The sequence below is a fragment of the Rhinolophus sinicus genome, linkage group LG05 (assembly GCF_036562045.2).
Source record: "Rhinolophus sinicus isolate RSC01 linkage group LG05, ASM3656204v1, whole genome shotgun sequence".
NCBI classification, from domain to species: Eukaryota; Metazoa; Chordata; class Mammalia; order Chiroptera; family Rhinolophidae; genus Rhinolophus; species Rhinolophus sinicus.
This window is the reverse complement of record NC_133755.1, coordinates 135183315-135208001: the sequence shown is the minus strand read 5'-3', so window position 1 is coordinate 135208001 and position 24687 is coordinate 135183315. Positions and strand designations below refer to the sequence as shown.

The 24687-nt window shown below is 33.7% G+C and overlaps 1 protein-coding gene across 7 annotated transcripts in view; it reads left to right on the top strand.

Moving 5' to 3' along the window:
- HACE1 (HECT domain and ankyrin repeat containing E3 ubiquitin protein ligase 1) overlaps positions 1-24687 on the top strand; it is a 93928-nt gene that overhangs the window by 39194 nt on the left and 30047 nt on the right. For 5 of the 7 annotated variants that reach the window (XR_012496697.1, XM_074333343.1, XM_019735003.2 and 2 more), the window contains 9 exons: positions 830-931; positions 1562-1668; positions 6643-6889; positions 12555-12889; positions 14009-14077; positions 14327-14414; positions 21015-21126; positions 21222-21319; positions 21504-21591. Coding sequence is in view for 6 of the 7 variants with exons in the window: in XM_074333343.1 (XP_074189444.1) it covers positions 830-931; positions 1562-1668; positions 6643-6889; positions 12555-12889; positions 14009-14077; positions 14327-14414; positions 21015-21126; positions 21222-21319; positions 21504-21591 (1246 nt within the window). In the remaining variant the exon portion in view is untranslated. The remainder of the gene's footprint in view (positions 1-829; positions 932-1561; positions 1669-6642; positions 6890-12554; positions 12890-14008; positions 14078-14326; positions 14415-21014; positions 21127-21221; positions 21320-21503; positions 21592-24687) is intronic. The other 2 variants (XM_019735004.2, XM_074333345.1) reach the window with 2 other exon arrangements.

Sequence of the window (24687 nt, the reverse complement as noted above, 5' to 3'; positions counted from 1 at the left end):
AATATATATTCTTAGCTCCCTGCTTTATAATAGAAACTGAGACTGGTAAACTCACTTTTTTTCTCAAATTAGAGGGTGGTACAAAATTTTTTTTGTGAAGAATATGATCTTTATAAGGAACTATGATATAAAAAATATATGTTGACTTTATCCCAGTTTCTGACACAAGACCTTCTCAGACTCTTGGAATCTGCAGAGTGATAATATCTTTTTGTGTTGAATGAGATGCCTAGTGGCTGAACGGCCCTAGGTAGCTGCAGCATGGCGGCTGGTTGCCAAAAGAGCCAACCATGTGATTAGAGGGCAGCCTGTTCGACTTCACTCCCAGGTAGCTGGCACTGGAGCATCAGTACAATCACCAGTGACCAATAATTTACTCAATCATGGCTATATAATGGAACTTCCCAAAAATCACTAAACACGGGGGTTCTCGGAGAGATTCTGGGTTGGTGAACACATCAAAGTGCTGAGAGGGCGGCATGCCCAGAAAGTATGGAAGCTCAGTGTCCTTCCCACATACCTTGGCCTATGAATCTGCCATTTGGCTGTTCCCAAGTTGTCGCCTGTATAATGAACAGATAATAGTAAAGTGTTTCTCTGAGTTCTGTGAGCTCTTCTAGCAAATTATCAAACTCAAGGAGAGGTGTGGGAACTCCTTAATTATAGCTGGTTCATCAGAAGTTTGGGTGGCCTGAACTTTGTAATTGGCTTCTGAAGTGGGGGCAGTCTTGTGGGAGTAACCTAACCTGTGGGGTCTACAAGTTTTCCTTTAGGAACTTTGTTTTTAAATCTAGATAATTTTAAATATATATATATATATGTTTTTTAGGGTGGATATGGAGAGACCTGTGAAGTATTAATTCAGTATCATCCTAGGCTTTTCCAGACGATTATTCAAATGACACAGAGTGAAGATCTCCGAGAAAACATGGTAATGTAATTGTGTAAATGTAATCTTGTAAATGAACAAGCTTTATTCATGCTTAGTGTGTATATGGCAGTGTACAAATGTGCTTTGTAATTTTATTATAAACATGTTAATATTTATAATAATATGTGAATTTACTTGTCTGCATTGTAGGATAAGTATGAATTATATAACAATTAATAAACCTTGTGCTAATATTTGGCCCTATGAATCTTCTGTCCTCTGAGTCTTTGCTATCTCCTTAAGATAATTAGAATATTCCCCATAGGTAGAGGAAAAGAATCTAAGGAGGAATATTATATTATGATTGGTAATCACTAGTTTACTGAGCTTTGTATTTAGAATAGGTTTACTCTTTGAAAATTTGCAGAATTTAATTTTCTCTTAAATTGTAGAATTAAATTTCTGTAAACTTGGTGATTTCTGTTCTATTTATATTTTTTATTGCTTTTTTACTGGGTGATTTGAACAAAGATTTTATGTCACCTCTACGTACATGCAATGCAAAATGTAAAGGACTTCATTGCAGCTAATTGGCTTTGGGATACTTGTTAAACTAATAGGTACTTAATTTCTTGATAAAGTTTAATGGATTATTATATAATCACATTTTTTTATTTGTGAAAATTTTAGTTACGGCAAGTTCTAGAACATTTGTCTCAGCAAAGTGAAAGCCAATACCTAAAGATTTTAACAAGCCTTGCTGAAGTTGCCACAACAAATGGTCATAAACTGCTTAGGTAAGTGTTTCAAAATATAAACAGATCAATAGGTAGCAGTATCTGTCAGCTTTGTCTCCTTTTAAGCTTTCTGGGAACAGTTTATTTTGTTGGATGCCTTTTGTCAGTGATAAGATGTTCTCAGAATTTGCTGACACATCGTTTGTTTTTTAAAGGACCAGGCAGTCAATTTTTATCGAGGAGACTTTAGTTTCTAAAGAGACTAAAACTAGAGACTTACTTAAATGGATTTGGGCATGTGTGTCTAGAATTTTATAAAATGATTGTAAGTCATGTAAATAAAATATGCATAAAGAAGAATCAAGAAAGTAGTTTAGGAATCTTGATCATTAATTATAAAACTGGGTATAAGCTACTTTTCAACCCCTCGGTATATCTCATGATTCCTTACAAAGTTTTCTCCCTGAACTGTCCCCCTCATTTCAGTTCTTTATTCTTTCCAAAAGATTCTGTGTTTTTAATGGCTCATCACTAAGCCCATGGAATTAATGCCTTTATAATACTTGCGTTTATATATGTATTACATTTTCCTGCAACTACACTTCTTTGTATGTGATAAGCTACCTCAATTAGGAATAAAGAGCCATTTAGAAATGGTTAATGTGTATTTTGTGGCTTACACATTTGGCCTACTTCTAATTTGGATGCTTTCCCCTTTGTAGTTTTTCTTTTCATCTATATTCTTTTTATTTATTTATTTATTTATTTATTTATTTTTATTAAATTTATTGGGGTGACAATTGTTAGTAAAATTACATAGATTTCAGGTGTACAATTCTGTATTACATCATCTATAAATCCCATTGGGTCATGGAAGAACCTGTATTCTTAATACACTGGCAGTCTTAAGAATAGGTCATGTTCTTCTCTTATCTCTGTTAGTTCCAACTGGACTTTCTTCCTCCGATCTCCATGCTGCTTCTATAAATCAACTACATTATCAAATCCATCATGTTAGCCCTTTATTTCTGTCTTCCTTCAGACTTTTCATATACTTTAGACCAGAATCACGTTTTATACTATTTACTTAGAAGAATCTTTGCTAGACCCCTTATATATCATGCTACCGAGGTCACCTTCTCGTGTTCTTTTAGCCATGAAGTCTTTCTTCAGCAGTTTCACTCAATACCATTTGCTAATTTTTAAAATTATTCTCTTTCTGCCTTTGAAATCCTTTAGACTGTCTCTAAGAGTCATTGAATTCCAGCTTTATGTAATGCCCTTCTTTTATTTAGTCATTTCCATTAATCTAAGATTTAGACACACTACTAAGTAAAAGCATGGTCTCTGGAGTCAGCCAGACTCGTGTAAATCCAGACATCACCATTTACTGGGTGACCTCAGCAAGTAACTTTGTAGAGTTTCCTTTCATCATCCACCCATCATCCATCTAATTCTTATTTCTGAGTGCTTACTATCCACCAGGCCACCTGCTAGGTGATCATGATTAATACAGACAAAAATCTCTCCCTGTGTTTAATTTACAGTCTAGTCAGGATTTTATTTCCTTCTTGGAAAATGGCAGTAAATATCTTAAGAAATTGGTGTAAGAAAGAAATAAAGCTTGGTGCTTTAAAGCATAGTGTCTGGCATGTAGCAAAGGAGATGATGATAATGATATAAATGAAAAACGTTGCAGTAATGATGATTATTATTTTAAATACCGCCTAATACCTTTAACCAGTTTTTCTACATTAGAAGACTTACTTGCTTTTTCTACTTAAACTTTGTAATCTTTTAATTTTTCACAGTTATCAGAAAGCATTTATGTTTTTATGTATGTGCATTTTAATTTTAAGTTCACCTTTAACACTTATTAAGCAGGCACTAGCTAAGGAACATTCAAATACATTATTTCATTTAAGCCTCATAGTAAGTTTGTGATTTAGGTATTATCTCCATTTTACGTATGAGAAAATTAAAGTTCAATGATTTGCCAAGCTAATACATAGAGGAACCGGGATTCATTTCCTCACTTAAAAAAAAAAAAAAAAATGTATGTCCTGGGTTCCAGATTACCTCTTAAAAATTACAGGGAGATTAGTGGAACAGGTGAAACGGTAAGAAAAAGGGATCCATGGCCAGCACAAGTTTTAAAGCTACTTTGCTAACCTAACTGTACTGCCTCACCACTTACAATGTTGCTTCTCAGATGCTTTATAGAAGCTTTTATTATGGTCATTTTGGGCCTGCAAATACCAAATACCTTTTGGGATCAGTAGTGACTATTGGTTATTGTGTTAGAATTTATTGTATTGCTGTTAGGGGAAAACCCGGTCCTCCTCCTGTGTTTCTCCTTTACTTACACTACTACCACACTCACAGCACTTCTGACACCAGATGTGTGGGCTTTTATTCCCTACACCAAGCAATTCTGCGACACCAACTAGGTGTCCTACAATTTTAATCACTTCTTACACTATTGTATCTAGTACCTAGAGATAGCGTCAGATCCTATAGGTTAAGGGTTCAGTCCCACAGGACTGTACCTCCACTTCAGATCGCAAGTAGTACGTTCCCAGGTTACCCACAACTTCTGTGTGACTTGATTGCAGATTGGAAGTTCTGATAACCTTCACCCCCTTGAATTCGATTATTTCCTAGAACAGCTCACAGAACTCAGAGCTACCGAGGTAGATTCTTAAGAGGCTCTCAAATACAAATCATTCTCCTCGCCAATATATGTTTAATAGTATTTTTGTAGATTGTCTTTCTTTTGTTCATTTACTTGTGAATCATTTTGTTTCTTAAACCACAATGTGATCTAATTTGGGCCATTTTAATAGAAATTTTAATTAAGAAAATGATTCAAATATGTATTAATTAGTGACAATTAAGATGTTATTTAGCATACTTTTGGAAAAATGAATAGCCTTTTGTCTGATTCTGGAAATATTTGTTAAATAATATATTTACTGAGGGCCGTTTTGCACATAATATGTTTCATTAAGTGAGTTATCTTGCTTTTTATATATTTATGATTGAAGGTGAAGATAGCTATCAGTGTACAAATGAACAGATCACAGCTATTTGCTAAGTAAGAAACTGAATGAAAGTATACTCTCATATAAAAACCACAGATGGTAGGTACATTGTTAGGGCTTTGAATTATGAACCATCATTTTTAAACTTTTATATTGGGAACCTGATGGCTTGGATGAAATTATTTTATGATCAACTTGGGAAGTATATGATCAAGTTTGGATTTCATAATATTTTTGTATAATACAAAAGAGATATTTCACTGGTTGGAAAGTGAAAAATGACATTTTTAGACCAACCAATGAACTTGGAAGAAGTTTAAACTGCATAAAGTTATATAAAATTATTAGACTATGTTAATAGAGGGATTATTATTAGACAGATTGCATTCTGTAAGACAATACTTCTTAACTTAAGATATCTCTTGATCAGGTACTTAAAACAAATACATATATATGGTACTTTTGCAGAGGAAAATCAAATCACACCTTTCTCATGGGGAAGAATTTGAGCCTCATTGTAGTTAACTTTTCCAAGAGCTGCAACATAATAAAAGAAGGAAACAGAAACCAGACTACCTTTCTATTTTGTTAATCTCAACAATCTTATAATATAAAATTAGAAACATTTTGTAAAGAAAAATATGTAAAAATCAGTGCAAGCCAAACTAATGATTCTGTAAAATTTGACTCAAAGTTACTAAGAGTTTTGTTATTATGTGGTAGCTGTCCCAGTCAATGTCCATTATGTTTTGCTAATACCTGTAACTGATAGTTCGTTTTTATTGACTATTTTTAACAATTTAATCATTCTTAGAATGAGAAAACAACATGAATATTGAAGTGAAAATGTCAGGAAATTTTGGTTCACATGTCATCAGGCACTTATAAAACCGAAATACTTAGAAGTAGGCATTTGCTATTTCCATATTACTAATCCTTATTTTTTCAATGTTAGAAAAGATACTTAAAAATATCTTAATGGAAGATTTTAATGAACTTGATTTTAATACACTTAAGGGAAGATAGGGTAAGTTTTGATAATTAAATTTATGCAAAGACATTCATACCATTCTGCCCAAAAGTTTGTTCAGCCCTTTACTCTGCTTTTATGCAGCCATTGTAATACAGTCTAACTGATGTTAGAGTTTTTGAAATAAAGTTACCCCTTAAACAGCAATTTAAAAAAAAACGATGTAACATTAGATTCAATATAAATTTAGCCTGTCTCCTAGAGTTTCTCTGTCGAAGAGTAATTCATGATGATGAACAATCCCCAGGCACTATGGGATTTTGTAGGGTGTTGTGATTTGTCAAAGGAAGTTTATATTGTATTTAGTATGGTTTAGTGTTAACTGGATTTGAGTCTTCTTTTTTTGTAATGGGGTATTTCCTATATTTATGTAGAGTCATAAGGCAACCCGTTCTATAGAGAACCACCCTGATACAGATAGTAACTTTAAGGTTATTCAATTTGTGAATGTTCTGTATAAGACAATTGGTGGTTATTCTGGGGTGGGGAGGGGAAGTGGGGTTATGGATAGAACAGTACAGAGTTCAACCTCTGCAATTGAGTTGAGGATTGACCTAAAAACATAAGGCCAACATTTCTACCATTGCTTCTCTGTGAAGTGTTCCCAGAGTTCTAAAGAATCAACTTAATTTAGAACTGTACTTTTGGAAGTGAAAATTTGAGATTGCTTTGAAGTTGGTATCTCAAGAAACCAACTATTCTACAGTGGTGCTTTTCTTCATGTTTTATGCTTTGATCATTCATTGTAGTCTGGTGACTTAAAAATTAATCATTTATTCATATGCAATCCAAGTAATATATATTTGGTAACTTCCTATTAAACAAAATATTCCATCCTCTATCATAATAGGAAAGGAATTTTACTCATGAAACAGGTGGTCAGTTGATGAAAATGTTTTAAAGTATTTTAAGATGTAATTTGTTTTATTTCATCTAATCTGTTCATATTTTTATTTTTAGCCTATCTAGTAATTATGATGCTCAAATGAAGAGCCTTTTAAGGATTGTGAGGATATTTTGTCATGTCTTTCGAATTGGTCCATCCTCTCCCAGTAATGGAATCGATATGGGCTACAACGGGAATAAAACTCCAAGAAGCCAGGTGTTCAAGGTCAGAAAAGTATATGACGTTGTTAGGAAGATAGACGTAAAAGAGATGAATTTGACAAAGCATGCATTCATTAATCAGAAACCTCATACACAGAACGTAAGTTTGGTTCATACCTGTAACACTTTTTAAGTTAGGCACACCTTTCTCCTTTCATCTCTGTCTAATCAACAGCAAGTTTTAATTGGTGAGCCTTTATATTTTTCTTACAAGTAAAGTTTTAATTCCATTAGTCTTTTTTTCTAGGGGTAAGGATATTCAGTGTTTAAATCTAATTAAATTTACTTTTTCATTGGATTCTAGATTTTTTAATGTGGCAATATACAGCCATAATGCTTTTCTAAAAAAAAAAAAATTATTTCTGATTTGAAGGAAAGAAAATAATTCAGTTTTTTTTAAATTTAGATTTTGTTATCATGTATGTGTTATGTGTGTGTCCACATATATGTTTTTAAAAATATGATTACTTTCAGTTACTGGTCTTACCATCAGTTAATTTCTGGGATCATTTCAAGGAAGAATCATTGAGATACATATTTTCTTGAAATATTTTGTATTGCTTCAGTTGCATCTCCTATACAAGCATGTTTGTGGATAGCGCCCTTGGAAGAATGATTCCATACAAAACCCAAGGCAGTGTTGCTACCCGTGGTAAATTATAATTTAATGAAGTAAACAAAGTGAACAAGGCTGTAATTGCTATTGTTAATGTTTTTTCATGGCATTATATTTTCAGATAACTCAGATTTTGGACAAATGTGTAATAACTTTTTCCATGCTATTTTTTTAAAAGGTAATTTATCTTAGGAGATTTTCCTAGCATAAAATTTGCTTTGGGGTTCATGAAGACGCATAGTTATTTAAACAGTTTTTTTAGTATAAATATGGATTATCTGTCCAAAAAGAGACAAAACCCCTTTTATGTGCCACTTCCTATAAAACTCGTTAGGTTTGATACCTTTACTGTCTGTAAAAATTTGAAGTTAAATTAATGAACTATGCTAAATGGTTCTTACATGGAAAATTTTTGGCAGACACAAATAAATGGTTTGCAAGCATTTTGACACTAGTAGATTCTTTAATACCTAGAGAGGTTATGATAGCTTTTTAGGAAGGTATGTATAAGTATCTGTGTATCTGTTCTGCTTCACTCTCTTCTTTTTTTAATCAGTGTAGGAAAGAGTTTTCAGCTGTGACTTTTTTCCTTTTTTTCTTTTCTTTTTTCTTCCCCTATTGTGCCACCTCCTGGAAGAAGGAAGTTATGCATCTTCTTGTAATTCAGATTTTGGCTTTTCACATGCTGCTTCCTTGAACACTAGTTAGGAATGATAACTATCTTTGTAAAATTCTAATCTAAATTATTGATCCAGTGTTTTGTCAGCGCTGTTTTAAGTCAGTTTTGCTGCTCAAGCATTCACATTACATGAAGTTGTTCTTAATGTGTTCTGCTGTAGCTCATGCTATTACGTAGTTACTGAATCTACCCGATTTGATTTTCTACTCATTCTTTCTATTCATCTATAATGATGAATAGAAAAATCAAATCAGGTAGAGATATAGTCACCATTATCTATATTCACTATTGTCTGATTTTTTTTTAATTAAAATTTGAATCTGCCACTTTTTGCTGATAGCAAAAAATAAGTATGTGCTAAATAGCCTCTCTATAGGCATTTAATGCTTGATTTAAATGTTAGTTTTCTACCTACCGAGTCAATACAGATATAACTGAGTAAAAAAAAAATCACTCTTTTTTTTTTTTTAAAGCTATGTTATGGAATCCAGATTCTGTTTTGATTGTCATATATCAACTATAAATGTAAAAAATTATTTCTACTTTATTTCATTTATTAGTGTCTTTATTTCTTTTTTTAAGGTATTAGTTTTTGCATCAGTGACAACTGCTTTTGCCTCTGACCATTTACTTTCTCTTAAATTTTGATTTGTCACATTGTTAGAACATTTTATAAAATTCAGCTAAAATTTTTTTTAAGTGACAGTGTTACTCTTTAGGAATTTATTAGTCTCTTTCCATCTAATTTTATGAATTAGGTGGGGATTCTTTGGAGGATGACAAAATTTTCTACCCTTCTACTTAAAAGGATAAAAATAGAAATTACATTGTCATGTATGTATATAAGGTTTTCAGTTCATTATGGGGTGATTCAAGTTGTAAAAACCTTAAACATTTGCTGAGTTGCTATAATGTTAGACTGGAAATACCATTTTAATTTTTACCACATTTTTTTCCAAGGTAGCAATTGATCCCCACTTTCCATTTCGTTAACAAGATACTCTAACATGTCACTTTATTAAGATTAACTAATGAGTTTTCCATTAATATGAGTGGGTTTATAGGTCATGTGTTTTTAGTAGGTGAAATTATTTAGCATCCTGTTAGTTTTCTGATTTATCTTAGAAGTCCTTTAAATTAATCTTAATACTTAGCCATTTTTTCCATGTTAAGAGATTTTTATCTAGTGCCTTTGGAGCATTGGAAAGAGGAGGTAGTTCTGGTTATTGAAGCAGGGTGAGCCTGGGGAAGACAGTTTCAGCTTCCTGAACTTGGATATGCTCTTTTTTGTGAGTAATAAGCTGTGACTGTTAACAGTTTCATAGAGGTATAAATGGGAAAATTTGGAAGCCAAGGAAGATTGAGAAACTTTTAACTTTAAGATCTTATCCTTTTGGTTGTGGCATTTGACATTATCAAGTTGAAAATAGATTAACAGGATTTCAAGATACTACTAATGAATTTAAGTTAGTAATGCTTTCCTGTTAAATTTGTATCTCACTTTGGTCCATGGATGTTGAAAAACTTTTTAACTGTTCGATACATTTTGGATTATGTATTATAGCTTTGAAATACAGCTTGAAATGTTTTGAAAATTATATATGAAGGAGAATGTAATTCTGTGGTGAAGATCACTCAGTAATATGAAATGAAGCAATATTTTCACAGCCAGCAAAGAAGCCAGCTAATATTTTCCATAGTCATCAACTTGTTTTTCAGCAACAATTGATGTATACAGTGTTTTGTATCTTATCTAATGTTGTTATCGTTATTTAAATGTAGGAAGCATCATAGCTATGGTTGGCAATGATTTATTTTTAATTTTAAAAGTGTATTATAATCCTTTATGTCTGTGGCTGCTACCACAGTTAGAAATTAAAGGTATGTTCACAGTATTCTTTTTGCTGTTGAGGAATGAATTTTCTGAACAAATCTTCAAAGGGACAATTTCCTAGGTAAAAAATACCTCCAGGATGAGATTTAGTTTTAGTACATGTGTGAATGAAGAAAAGGTGGGAAAAAGAGAAGGGTCTAAGATAACTTAACCATTTCTCTTTTTTTTCTTCTCTTTTAATTCTTTGCTGTGTTCCTTTATTGAAAACTCTTTCTAGGTTTTCAGTATTTTTATTGTCACTATAATTTTTACACAGATCTGTTTTTAATATTGTTTCTGGATTATTAAAAATTCGCCTTTAATTTTTGCACATTGCCAGTATTTGAAAACAGGATTGCTGTAGGTTCAGGCTCAGTGCTGTCATCTGTAGGAGTAGCAGGTATCATTTTGTGCCTTAGGCTCATCTCTATACAGTGTGTTGATTTTCTAGGTTTTAGCCCTAATTTAGAGGCAATTTACTCTTTTTGTTTCAAGCACTTTTACATCACCACCACCCGTTCTTTCTTCCTTGGAAGTTCATTTTCTATGTAAAACTAAATAGTTTTGGTGACATAAAAAGTTATTTTTCATCTCTGACAGTAGGCTTAATGTATTGCTCATGAAGAGAAACTATAGACTCAGATTTGGATCATGATTAGAATTAAGACATTTTCAGTGAAGGTACCATGTCAGTGTTTATGGCAGCCAGTTCTTTTGACCTTTTGAGCAGCTCATGGACCCTGAATCTTCCAGCTGCTGTCTGTGCCTAATCATGAAAAAGCCCTCCTGTGGGTGAGAGGGGTGCTAAATTCAACCTCAGGAAGGGTATAATTAGTTTCTCCCTTTGCTTACCTGTTTACCTAATACTTACTAACTAAATATTTGTTGAATGAGTGAATTAGATTTTATTGATGGTGGTAGGTTTTTTTTTTTTTTCTTTCCACTTTTGTTTTCTGCTTTTTGGTTTAATGTTTAAGTGAAGACTTAGGGGTGATTTAATTGTTTTCAAATTCAGTTAAGTCAAATATTCTCAAAAAGAATGTTCTGGAAACCTGAAGAAGGCTGAAGATATATCAGAGGGATTTGTTAGATAACAATTGGAAGCAATTTTCTGGCAGAACAGGTTATTTAAACATTTTCTAAGGTTCCAAATATGGTTGTGGAATCTCCATAGTGGTCTTTGAAAGTAAGTTTATTTCTTTGATTTGAAGTATTTTAAGGGTGGGTCTCTCCAAAGTACATGTCCTCGTTTGTAGCATTTTGTGATCATACAAGAATCAAAAAGTAAGATTAACTTTTACATTCATTTATAGGAAATTTTATCATTCTCAATAGGAATATTTAAAGTAGTGTAGGAAGGAAGGACCATTTAACCTTAACCCCCATTATTAACCTTTATTTGGGATTAAAAATGTTCTGACGGTTCTTTCCCCCCCAGCTTAATTGAGATGTAATTGACATGTAATATTGTGTAAATTTAAGGTACACAATGTGATTGTTTGATACACATATATATTGCTAAATGTTTACCACAATAAGGTTAGTTAATGCATCCTTCACCTCACATAATTACCATTTTGTTATTGTTATGGTGAGAACATTAAAGCTTTACTCTCCTAGCAACTTGCAATTATGATACAGTATTGATAACTATAGTAACTATAGTCATGTTGCTGTACATTAGATTCCAGGTAGCAGGTCTTTTAATAGTAGTTATTTTCTGCTTGTATTAAAAACCACTAATTATTAGAGACAACGTATATTTTTCATCTTCTCTAGTACTTAGTCCTGTTGTAGCATTTGTGATCACAGAATATTTAAAAAATAAAATTTTGTTTTCTGTTAATTTACAAAAGACATTTTACTATTCTCCAAAGGAATATTTTAAATAGTGTAGAAATAAGAAATAATTTACTTTGTCCCCACATTTTTTTTCTTAAGCTATTACTCTTTATTTGGATTCAAGAACTTGGTAGTCAGTATTTGTTACTGTTTCTTAGAGATGGATTGTGTGTGTGTGTGTGTGTGTGTGTGTGTGTGTATGTGTAAGTATATGTATGTGTATTATGTGTGTATATAAATATGTCATTTTAAAATTTGTCATACATTTTCAAAATTCTAGGAATTAGATGTGAAGAAAAGAGCACAGTAAACTAAACTGTTTATTAGGCTGTTAAGGGATTCTCATTTTTTTTTTAATTGAAAAAATTTATAATCGAAAATTGTTGACACATTATAATACAGTAAAGGTTAAGGGGATTGTATATATAAAAGTAATGTGTGCTCTTAAAACTAAGTATTTGAAAATGTTTACAAGAAGAAAGATTGTTTATACCTTTTTTGTTAGGTTTTAGTTTTCCCTTTTTAGTCCAAGGACTAAATAAATGCAAATTAAATTTTTTCTATAGATGAAGAAATTGTCATTTATAGGACATTCATGTTTTTGTTACTTAACCTATAGGCATTGCGGTCACATTAACTTTGCAAAATAGAAGTATCTATAGTAAATTTTCTTTTATAATATTTGTTTGGCTGTGTGGATTTTTATCCTGGAGTTTCAGAATGATATTTAAAAAACACTTTTCTTTTTCTCTTAGCCTCTTGAATTGCTTTGGCACTCATTAGATGAATGGCTAGTTTTAATAGCTACAGAACTGATGAAAAACAAAAAGGACTCAACGGATATCACTTCTATTTTACTAAAACAAAAAGGCCAAGATCAAGATGGTACTTCCATTCCTCCATTTGAACCTCCAGGACCTGGGAGCTATGAAAATCTATCCACTGGCACCAGGGAATCTAAACCAGATGCTCTAGGAGGGAAACAGGAAGCCAGTGCAGACTGTCAGGATGTTATTTCTATGACAGCTAATCGGCTAAGTGCTGTCATTCAAGCTTTTTACATGTGCTGTTCTTGTCAGATGCCTCCAGGGTAAGAGGGTTTCTGCTTTGTTTTGTGTGCAGGTCTCAGCCTATCAATAACCAATCTTGTGGCTGGACTAGCCCTTGTGGTTCTTATTATAATTCCAAGGCGCCCTTCAGCAATAACCATCAGGAAACTTTGAAAAAAAAAAAAAGGTTTATTACTTACAAGGTCTGGAAATTACATGGCACACCTGGGGCCACACAGCGAGGTCGCAAGGAGAGAGCAAGAGTGAGAGAGCGCGGGCCCACTAGAGAGCTAGCGCACCATGGGTGTGCCTATGGGCCTGGAGTTCTGCTTTTTGGGGGGTTGAGAATGTGGGGGGCCTAGGGTTTCTGGGGCTCACTCTTTGTTGGTGAATTTAAAACATAAGAGCGGGAATTTAAAGCATGGGAAGAGAAAAAACAAGTAGGCCAAGTTGTCAGTTATTGAAATCAACCAAGATCTCTCAAACAAAGGAGCCTCAGTGGGGAGAGGTGGCCTGGCTCTTTATCTAGTTGTGTGGCTGGCAATGTGTTTATTAAAAATAGCCATCTTTGAAGTGTATGCCTCTTTGAAGTGGAACCCTTGGCAACCAAAACTTAAGTCAGGCGCTTGCATTACAAAAAAGAGAAAACCTAACTGTCAACACTTACACTATATGCTTATTATTTCCCTGATAGATGAAGAAATGCTGTGATTGTTTTGTAATTTCTGTAACAACAAAATGATTTGTTTATTTTAGGTTCTTTTCTGATCTTTTTTATGATACTCATTGGACTGATCTAGAATTAGTCCAAAATATTTGAGTTTTAAACATTGTGTAAGTTACTAACATGTAGAATGGTGAATCCCATTGTCATATAGGATCCCTTCATTATGTATTCAGAATGCATAGAATAGCGATGCTTAACATTTCAAGGTTTTTAAGGTCACTCGTTTATATATCATCTGTTAATGAAAACATATATATTTTTTCATCTTACAGATTGACTAGGCAAGCCTCAATTTCTCGAGTTTATAAAGACGCTCCACCCTCCCCCTTTTTCTTGTCTAGAAGCCAGTCCAGTTCAATATATAGTTATCAAAGTTGCTGTATCACCAACTTTTGTTTATGTGTTCTGATTGTTTTTCTTCTTCCCCCCATAGAATGACTTCACCCCGTTTCATTGAATTTGTCTGCAAACATGATGAAGTTTTAAAATGCTTTGTTAACAGGTAAGGCTGTTTCAGATTCATGGACTGTCCTTACAGCCTTTTCTCTCTTATAGTTTTCATCTCAAGACAAAAAAAAATGTTACTTCTATTAAACTCTGAAAAAAATGCGCACTGACAAGTGAAAGTATAGTATGTGTGGATTAATATATGTTACTCTTCTGTTTCAGTATTTATGTATGTGAATCTGCATTTCACTTAATTCCACTCATCCTTCCTGTCCATGTAAACAAAATATGTATTTTTTTTTAGAAATCCCAAAATTATATTTGACCACTTTCACTTCCTCCTTGAATGTCCGGAGTTGATGTCAAGATTCATGCATATCATAAAAGCACAGGTAGAAATTTCTCTTAATCTTATTTTTAGTTTGTCTCATGAAAATTAATTTTTTAAAATTTGAGTACTGTGTAATGAAGTAATTATTGTACTTGAGACCTCCTGCTATAAGAGGAGTGAAAGTACCTTATTCTTTAGTATGTGGGGTTACATTAGTATGTTACTTTAATGTGAGGAGTAATTTTTTTCTTCAAGAAATGTGTATTGAGGGCCTACTATGTGCACAGATTTGTTCAAAGACAATAGAAGATGTTGCCACATTTCCTGAAATGAGTTTCATGGAACACGAGTCCTATAAGGCTCATAGTCCTTGAGAAAAGGATTTTATCCCCAAATACATTTGGGAAATATAACATATGCCCTTTTGGAGGTTTATAAAGTTTATCAGCAGCTTGTTAAAGTCTTTGAGAAGCCCTTTGGTAAAAATAGTGATTTAACTTTGTTAACCCTCCAAACTTATTTGACCTGAGAACCTTTCCCCTGCCAGGGTTCCTTCCATATACCGTGTTTTGTGAAACATGTTAGGCAAAGCTTGTTTTCGTACTTAACAACTATGTGACTTTGGGCACATTTCCAACATCTTTGAGCCTTGGTTTCTTCATCTGTAAAATAGATGATGATACCAACTTCATAGAATTATTTTGAAGAATCAGTTTTAAATACTGACATATACATACATACATATACCAATAAATGGTAGTTGTTTTGGAGATAGAAAACATATATCCTTTCTCCAAGAGACTCTTACTTAATCTGACTTAATCTGTCTAGCAAGGGGGATAACATGCACCAATAAAGTAGTAATTACAGTATTACCTGGTTCTTCAGGAGTTTAAGGGATTAAGAGCTTGTTTCTGGCTGCTATAGTCAAGGGAAATTTCAAAGAGATAGTGGATTTTAAACTGGACCTTGGAAAACATGCAAAATTTTGATGGGAGTAAATGGGGAAGATGACCATTCTAACCAAGATATGGACCAGGGCATGTAGGTGGAAAAGTGTATAAAACTACAGTGGTTGAAGCAGAAATTTTGTATAAGTGAAGAATGAAATATAATTCTGGAAAGGTAGATTGAGGTCGTACTGTGTTGAGCATTGATTTCCAGATTAAAGGATCTTCTTTGGTAGGCTGTCAGGAGTCACTCATAACTGCTTCAGGAGAATGACATGATCCTGGCAAATTTTTAGGAAATAATTTGTCCGAAAGGTAGGATAGACCAGAGGCTATGATTTGGTTAGTAGTCATAAGATAAATACTATAGGTGTTTTTAAATGTCTTTAGGGACATTAACCTTTCAGAAGTTAAAGAAAGCTAAGAATTAATTCTTACAAAACTATACACACATATATAGGTATCCTTAGACATCTGTTTAATGATGATAATGTAAAGGAGAAGGTAGAATGTAATAACTTACATTTATTCAGTGCTAACTTTAGGTGAGGTACTATTCATTTGCTTTACATGCATTATTTTCATAACAATCATGTGAGATGGGTACTCTTAACTGAAGCTGAAGAGGTCAAGTAAGTTGTTGAAGTTGTACAGCGACTAAGTGGGAGAACCAGAATTTAAAATCTATCTGGTTCTTAAGTTCATTTTCTTACTCTATACTATGTGACTCCATTCTAGGGAAATGAGATTATAGGTGAAACAAACTTAATTTTTGAAAGAGGTAGTTTGCTATTTTGTAATACTATCTCTGCTTTTCACTTCCTTCTCCCCCTTCTCTTCCTGAACAATTCAGTCTGCATTAGCTATCTACCTTTTTGACCCACAGAGGGGATTTTGTTGCCTGACCAGGGTGAGGAAGGTGTCCACATGTATCTTGGTGTTGCAGTGTGGAGTTTTGGAGCTTGAGCGTCATAAGGAGGTATCTGTGTAGAAAGGGGCTCAGCATGGAGTATGTGGGTTGAAGTGACATATGGAGCATGTCCAATGGAGGGGGTGGTGATAGTCGCTCAGAGTAGTTTGACAGAGCCCAAGTGAGATGGAGGGTATCTATGCACTGTAGGCTTCATGTTAGCGATAGGATATTGGTTATATACAGGTTGCTCAAATAAGGAAGTATAGTAAAGATTATGGGAGCTTAGTTTCTCGCTGTTGGAGAAAGGAGTTACAAAATGGAGGAAAATAGAATGAACCATGTGCCTCTGGATTGGAATTGGAGATAGCAGTGTTTGCTAACTATATAGCAAACTTATAGTTTTTAATGTGGCTAGATAGATGTAACAAACCTGGCACCCAGTTCTTGGCCTCTATATATCATTATCAATGAAGCATGACTCATTGGAGAAATGGCTAATTCCAGGGCTGGGTCAGGGAAAGTACAGATGAGCCTGGAACTTCTTATTGTGCAAGAAAGTTGTTTAGAGAATGATGGGTTTGTGTTAAAGATGACTCATCACCAGCTGTAATGGATTCCATGGGCTAAATCTGGAACAATTTGAGCATCAAAATAAATGATGGCAAAATATTATAAATAAAGTCAGAACCCATGAGTCTGTATTGAAAAAAATTAATCAATAAATGGAAAGTTTGATGTGTGGGCTATTTTTACTGTCTCAAAGTATCTCCCCATGGAATACTTACTAATTACAAAGATTAAAAAGGAACATTACTGTGGACAAGTTTGGCAGTGATGAAAGCAGACATGTAAGTATTCCAGCTGATAGGATGCCCTGAGAAGAACATGGTATAACTTCTTTGACATTCCTGCCAAAGATGCACACCTGAATTTAATCATAAGAAAATGTCAGGCGAATTCCAGTTGGGACATTCTACAAAATAACTGACCTGCATTCTTGAAAAGTATTGAGGTCATGAAAATTAAGAAAACACTGAAGAACTCTACCAGAATGAAAGAGACAGGACAACTAAATGCAATTCATGAGTTATTGTTCTATAAAGGACATTACTAGGAAACTGGCAAAACTTAAAATTGGGTTTAAGGATTAGCTATATAGTAATGTGTCTGTTAATTTTCTGATTTTGATGGTTGTTATTTGGTTGTGTAGGAGAATTCTCTTGTTTGTAGGAAATACACACTGAAGTATTTAGGGGTGACTGACCATGATGCTGGCAATGTACATCAGGAAAAAAATTACTTTGTATTCTATTTTACTTAGAAATTTTCTGTAACTTGGAGGCTGTTCCAAAAAAGTGAAAATAAAAACTGTTTCTGCTAAGGGGTTGAATTCTTGTTCTGTTGGTAGTTTTCAGGTGCCTGTAGTTAGAGGGAGAAACATTTTGTATTGCTATACAGATACTATTAAGAGGAGCTTCTGTAAATCAGTTCTGGTTTGTGAATTATTTTATGGAGATGCAGGTACTCAGAAAGTTTACATACAAAAATGTGCCCTTTGTCTTTGTAGTTTTGTGTATATATGTGTGGATTTTTTTTTTTTTTTTTTTTTTTAAAGATTTTATTGGGGGAAGGGGAACAGGACTTTATTGGGGAACAATGGTCAAATTGTTGTCCTTTCAGTCTTAGTTGTGGAGGGTTCTGTTCAGCTTCAAGTTGTTGTTCTTTCGAACCGGCAACCTTGTGGTTGAGAGGACAGGCTCCAACCAACTGAGCCATCCGGGAGCTCAGCGGCAGCTCAGCTCAAGGTGCCGTGTTCAATTTTAGTTGCAGGGGGCAGAGCCCACCATCCCTTGCGGGACTCGAGGAATTGAACTGGCAACCTTGTGGTTGAGAGCCCGCGCTCCAACCAACAACTGAGCCATCCGGGAGGCAGCTCAGCTCAAGGTGCCGTGTTCAATCTTAGTTGCAGGGGGCAGAGCCCACCATCCCTTGCGGGACTCGAGGAATTGAACTGGCAACCTTGTGGTTGAGAGCCCACTGGCCCATGTGGGAATCGAACCGGCAGCCTTCGGAGTTAGGAGCACGGAGCTCTAACCGCCTGAGCCACCAGGCCGGCCCCCTGTGTGGATGTTTTGATCTTACAAATACTTTATTAGCTTTTGAAGGTAGCATTTTGTACCTTCTAATGTTTCATTTGAATTACTTTAAAAAAATTGCAATTTGCTTTTATTTTTTGGTTCACATTTTGTAGGTAGAGTTTAATATTTAATCTTATAATGGCAAGTAAGTTTACTGTCAATTTTAAATGCTTACAATAATTTTAACATTGTTACGAGTGATAATAAGAACAGCACCTCTTTATTGAGTATTGGGTGTTGAGTATTTACACTAGTTAACCTCTTGGTGTTGCATTTTTCTCTTCTGTGAAATGGTAGTAAGAGTCCCTTTTCCTCATAGTATTGTGAGGATTACATGTCAAAATGCATCTAAAGTGCTTAAAACAGTAGCTGGCTTAGAGGTGCTTTAATAAGTGTTAGCTAATTTATGATTATCATTATTATGTTCTATATTTGCATGTTTCATTTAATCCTCACAATTAGCCCTTGAAGGGAGGTATCATTTTCCCAAACCTAGCAGTGACAAAGCCAGGATTTTAAATTATGTTTATCAAACTTCAAAGCCCATACTTAAATAATTACTTCTGTATAATTTTTTTCCTCTTTTACCAAAGTTTCAGAAATAATAAGCATTAATATTTCAAGCACTTTACATTCTAGTCTGTTTACTTAAAATGAAATACTCAATTTATATGCCCAGTGGTGAATATGATAATGGCAGTGCTTTATTCAAAATATGGAAGACTATTAGAAGTATGGACAAAATTATATGTTTAACTTTTTAAACGGTAACATTTACTGAAAGCATATAGTAAAAGGCAGAAGTTAATCTCTCACCAGTTATCTTTATGATAATAATGTTTTTATTGAGAATTAATAAAAAGTAATGTTTAAGTCTGTTGAAGTAAAACTAATATTTAGTTTAGCTCAGATGAAGAAGTTTACTAGTGTCCTAAAAACTGCCTGAAAGATAACCTCTTTGTGGTGTTGGATATTGATCACATTTATCTCCTGTAACTTGGCATTTGTGATAATTGCACCACCCTGGTTCTCCTTTGACTTTTCTAGCTGTGTGTATCATTTGCTAAGCAAATGCTCAGTCCTGACCTGTGATTATAAACTGCTCTGTTCTTCGTGTTTGTTACCTATATCTTTAATCTCTTCAACAAGGGACCTTACTTGTCTTCAGCTTCATCTTTGTTCATGGCTATTTCCAGTGTCTCAGCTGCAGTACAATCCAGTATTTATTTCTAAGTCCTTAGTAGTTACATCCCAAATAACGTTAAATTCGGACTATATAAAACCTCATTCATTATCTTCCCACCAGTATCTCCTAGGATTGGGGTAGATTGTCAGGGGAGGGTTTTCCCCTTCTAAGCTATTTCTTTTATTAAGGTCTATCCCTAGAAATCTTATATTTCATCTTTATTCAAAGGAGTAATGTTTTTCAGATTTACTTTGTTATTCCTCTTTCCTACCATGACCAGGACCTTATCACTCAATACTTATTATTTCAGCTGCTGCCTAGATGGGCTCCCTTTATACTGTGCTACTTCATTTTAATGATTGCATTTACCATGTGATTCCTCTGACTAAATATCCCCAATGACCCCTTTATCTCTTACTTGATTTTCGGGGTCCATAATTAAGTCTTCGATTTACGTGCGCAAACTTACTTCCTTCAGCATGTGAAAGGGAGAACTCTGGTTATGCCAGAGCCTTCACTGCATTTTCCAGGGAGACACAGTTTCTCCTTCTCTCCCTTAGCTTGCTGTGCTCTTATTCCTCCTTGAGCAAGTCCTTCCCAGCTTTAAGTCCTAGTTCAAACCATGACCTCATGAAGCCTTCGTACTCCATTAATCTGCATAATCTCTAAATTCTTAATGCACTTCACTGTTTGCACCTGTTTAGAACTTAATATTATATACATATTGTGTTGTTCTAATGTTAGTATCATCTCTTTAACTGTATGAAATGGTTTCTAGCAGTGAAATTGAGATTTTTACAGCTCTTTTGTTACCTTCAGTGTTGGCACAAATGAAGTACTTAATAATACTTCTTGATTAGTCATAAAAAATTGCAACTTCCTTGTAGTTGCATATCTGGCAAATGAACAAAAGGTAGAGAGACTTTCTTCCCGTTTAAGAGATCTTACTCTTTTATTTTTAGGGTAGAGGAAGGGAAGGAAGAAGGAAAGAAAAAAGGATGACAAATTCTTTTCTGGTTGCTGCATATAGTCAAAGGATAGATAGAAGAATAAAGTTAGGTATAAAAGATTTTCATGAAAAATTAAATGAAGCATGCAACATAATTTTTCTGGGTTTGGAAATTCATTTTTGTAAGCCTTGTTGGGTTTAAAAGAAATCGAAAGTAAATGTTTTCAGTTACATATCTGATATCTGATAGTAAGTTCTTAGGTATAACCTAATTTATCAAGTCTTTTCTGTTGAAAATATGGGGAATTTTTAAAAATACACTTTAGATAATCAAACTATTTCAGCTAAACTCTGCCTTTTTGTGAATAGTTGTTGAAATATCAGGACGTTATCTAGAACTACTTATAAATAAAGGTCTAAGAATGATTATTTGTAGAAAGGGCATTTAGCATGCTAGTTAAGTAAATTTAATCGGTAGGTGACTGAAATAGTGCTAACATATTTTACTGTTATTTGTTGGGGTAGCCGTTTAAAGATCGCTGTGAATGGTTCTATGAACATTTGCATTCAGGACAACCAGATTCAGACATGGTGCACAGGCCAGTGAATGAAAATGATATCCTGCTGGTTCACAGAGGTATGTTTAATGGAGAAACGGATGTGTATGTGAGGCACAAAATACCAATTATTGTAAATTTTAATATGCAAAATTAACCAATGCTACATATTTAGATTCTATTTTTAGGAGTAGCTGTGAAGTTGTGTCAAAAGCAAATTGTGCAAAACTAAAGCAAGGAATTGCTGTACGGTTCCATGGAGAAGAAGGCATGGTGGGTGTAAAAATAAGTGCTGTGATGATCATTGTGTATAACAGATTGCAATGCACTTGAATAAAATAGAATACTTAATTGATAGTGGAAGAAAGTTAATATGATTTTAATTTTATTATTTAGAAAAAAATTTCCCCGTATTATATATTTCTGTTGATACTTAATTTTATTTTCTTGAACTCAGGGTCAAGGTGTTGTGCGCGAGTGGTTTGATATTCTGTCTAATGAGATAGTCAATCCTGATTATGCGTTGTTTACCCAGTCAGCTGATGGTAAGTTGTATAGTCTAGATGACTTTTCTGTGACTTGTCATATTTTCAGACTATTTCAGTGCATTTTATTCTTTGATTCCCATAGTAGCCTGTGGGATAGGTAGGGATATTCTCATTCCATAGAAGAGAAAATCGAAATTCAGAGTTTTTGTCTATGTTAACATAGTTAATGAGTGGTGGGCTCATGCGTGGAACCTGACTCAGTCTAGCATTCTTTCCTCTAAACAGTTGGTTCTCAAATGCTTGTCCCATGTACTAGTGCTGGCCTCAAGGACGTTTTCATCAGCCCTTTGTAAACTAAAACTAAATTTATTCCCTTTAAGGATTGTCCTATAGTTGACTTTTTTGAGTTAAAATTTCCTGCTGTGAAATAGTGATAGTAGATGGACTTAAAAAAAAAATACAAGTCCTCATTTGGAAAAATTAAAATTTGGTAACCCTTTTTTGAGTTTCCAAGTCTTAAAGTATATTGGTCATAAAAACAAAATCTAGAAATCGTGGTGTTAAATCTTATCATCTATGTATAGTAACTTAGTTTTCAGTCCTTTTAAGAGATCAAGACCTGACAAGTAGAAAGCTCTTATTTAACCATATAATACAGATGAAAAAACTCTTTGTTGAAATGGTGTTTGTAATCTAAAGAATTATAGTTTGATACTGTAGGCTAAATGGAAATGGTTAATACTGCCTTGTTTGTGTGAGGTATACGTGAGAGTTCTGTAACTTAATAAAGCCATACCCAAGTGAAGGTGGGATTTCAGTTTTCATATGCTTTGCACAGTTGCCTTTATTTCCTGAAAAATTTTTTTCCAAGTGTTTCAATTCTGTTGTAAGCATATAGTGCCTCATTAATTGTAGTTCCTGATTGCATCCAACTAAAGGAGCAGCAAATCTCCATTGAATAAGAAGGGTGACTTTAAGAGAGGCAAGGGATGTGGGCTGGGCTCCTCAGGTACACCTGGTGTATTCAAAATTATTTAGAGATATGGTTTAACTCTGTAACTTTTGATTGTTTGCTCTGAGGTGAATTTGTTGAATTTGAAAAGGTTGATGAGGCACTAAGTTTAGTTATTTAGGCCTAATCTTTGATATAAGAGGTTAGCATTAAAACATTGCATTTTAAGATTTATTTATTTTCTTTATGGCCCCTTCTGAGTCTATTTAGTTACATACCTGAAAAAGAGATTTGGTGTGGAATCATTAGTTGAGGTACTTATTCATACTACAAATTTATAGCAGAACATATATTGAAGAACATAGTCTATAACGATTATGATTTGTCCTTTTCTTTAGCCATATGAGTGTTCTCTTTGGGATCATAGTATTGATAAATTAAAATTTAGATGAAATTCTTCTTTTATTTAGTTGATATGAAGAGAATTACATTTAAGAGTTAAAAAATTCCTAAATGTGGGAAATGTTTGAATAGATCTAATGTCTATAATAATTTCTTTAAAACTTGCTTCTAATTAAATTAAAAGGTGTTTACTCTAGAGAAGTAATGTAGTATAGTGGCTGAGTTTGGCCTTTGGTCTTACACTGGACGTGAATCCTGCCTCTGCCCCGTTTTTGCTATGATCTTGGGCCAGTAAATGTAACTTTCTGCACCTCGGTTTCCTTATTTGAAATGGTGATCACCTATTTTTTTGTAATATAGTGAGAAATCATTTAGTTGTTGTATAAAAATGCTTAGTCCAGTACCTGGCACATAGAAAGCAGAAATAACTATTAGATGGTATTATTCTGTGAAAATGATATTTCCTTGTGCAATAAGATTTTTCTGAAGTGATGAAAATACCCGGGAGTGTCACAGTTACATTTATTTTGAACTTGAAACATAAACTTTATATTTTGTTTTAACTAGTCTTCAAATTAAAAACTATTATTTGTTTCCTGAAGATTTTTCCCCATTTGTTTCCCATTTTTTTTCTTTTGATTTCTCTTTATCTATTCTTTTAATAACCCAGACTGCCCAGAAAGTACTTAGAGAAGGAATTATAACACACACCTAGGGGAGGAAAGTTGAGTCATCAAAAATCTTTGCTGGTTCATCAGTAACCCTAAACATCACTAATTTAATAGGTAAAAAATATTTGTGATTATTCTCAGAATATTATATTTTTTGAAATTATGGTTACATTTGTCTTTGAAGTCTTTCTTTATCTCACAGAACTTTGCTTTGACTCTTACATTATGACTGGGAATGATTCTCAAAGGTGTACTTAGCAGTAAATGACTAGCTGGCTTCATCTGTGTCTTTTAAGTCATTCAGCCATAAGCTTCCAAATTTATACCTTATATCAAAGTAAACTGGCCACAAAACTTAGTCTAGTGTCAACTCTGATAAATCAAAGACAAATGAAGCATAAAGTGAATTATTTGAATTATTGTGAAAATATGTATACTAAATGACCAAACATCTCACTTTTCAATACTTTTCCATTTTTCCTTTATTTTTCTTTCATGCTCTTTCATTAGGTGTATCAGTTCTTCTTTCTTTAAGCCCAGGTGCCTAGTAGAGTAGTAAATAGCATGAGCTCAGTAAATATTTGTTGAATGATGAGAGAATTTATAATCTGAGTTAGGGATCAGCACAGAAAAACAAGGAAGGAGGGTTATTTAAAGTTGAGCTCTTGGTATTAGAATTTTCCATTGCACTAGATTTTTTCTTTTGCGACTTTTTCTTTCTACCATTTTAACCATTGTAGAGTATATAATTCAGTGGCACTAAGTACATTCACAGTCTTGTGTAACCATCACCGCTATCTATTTCCAGACCTTTTTCATATAAGTGGAATCATACTCCATTGCTGTACATTTTGACAGTAATCGGTAACTATTGCCCTTGCCATTTTTACTTTTATACCTCAGTGGTACTTATTTAACCTTGATTATTTGTCATGAGGATGAAATGGCTGACTTGTGGTCTTCGGTAATTTTCTGATAATTGTTAAAAGGCAGCAAATTCACTGATTAAGTCTATCACTTAAAAGCAGTTTAAAATGTTTAGTTATTCTCTTGTAGTACTATATTCATTACAGAGCAAAAAGTAGTGAATATCTACTGCTTTGGGCCTATATAGATGAATGAGACAAT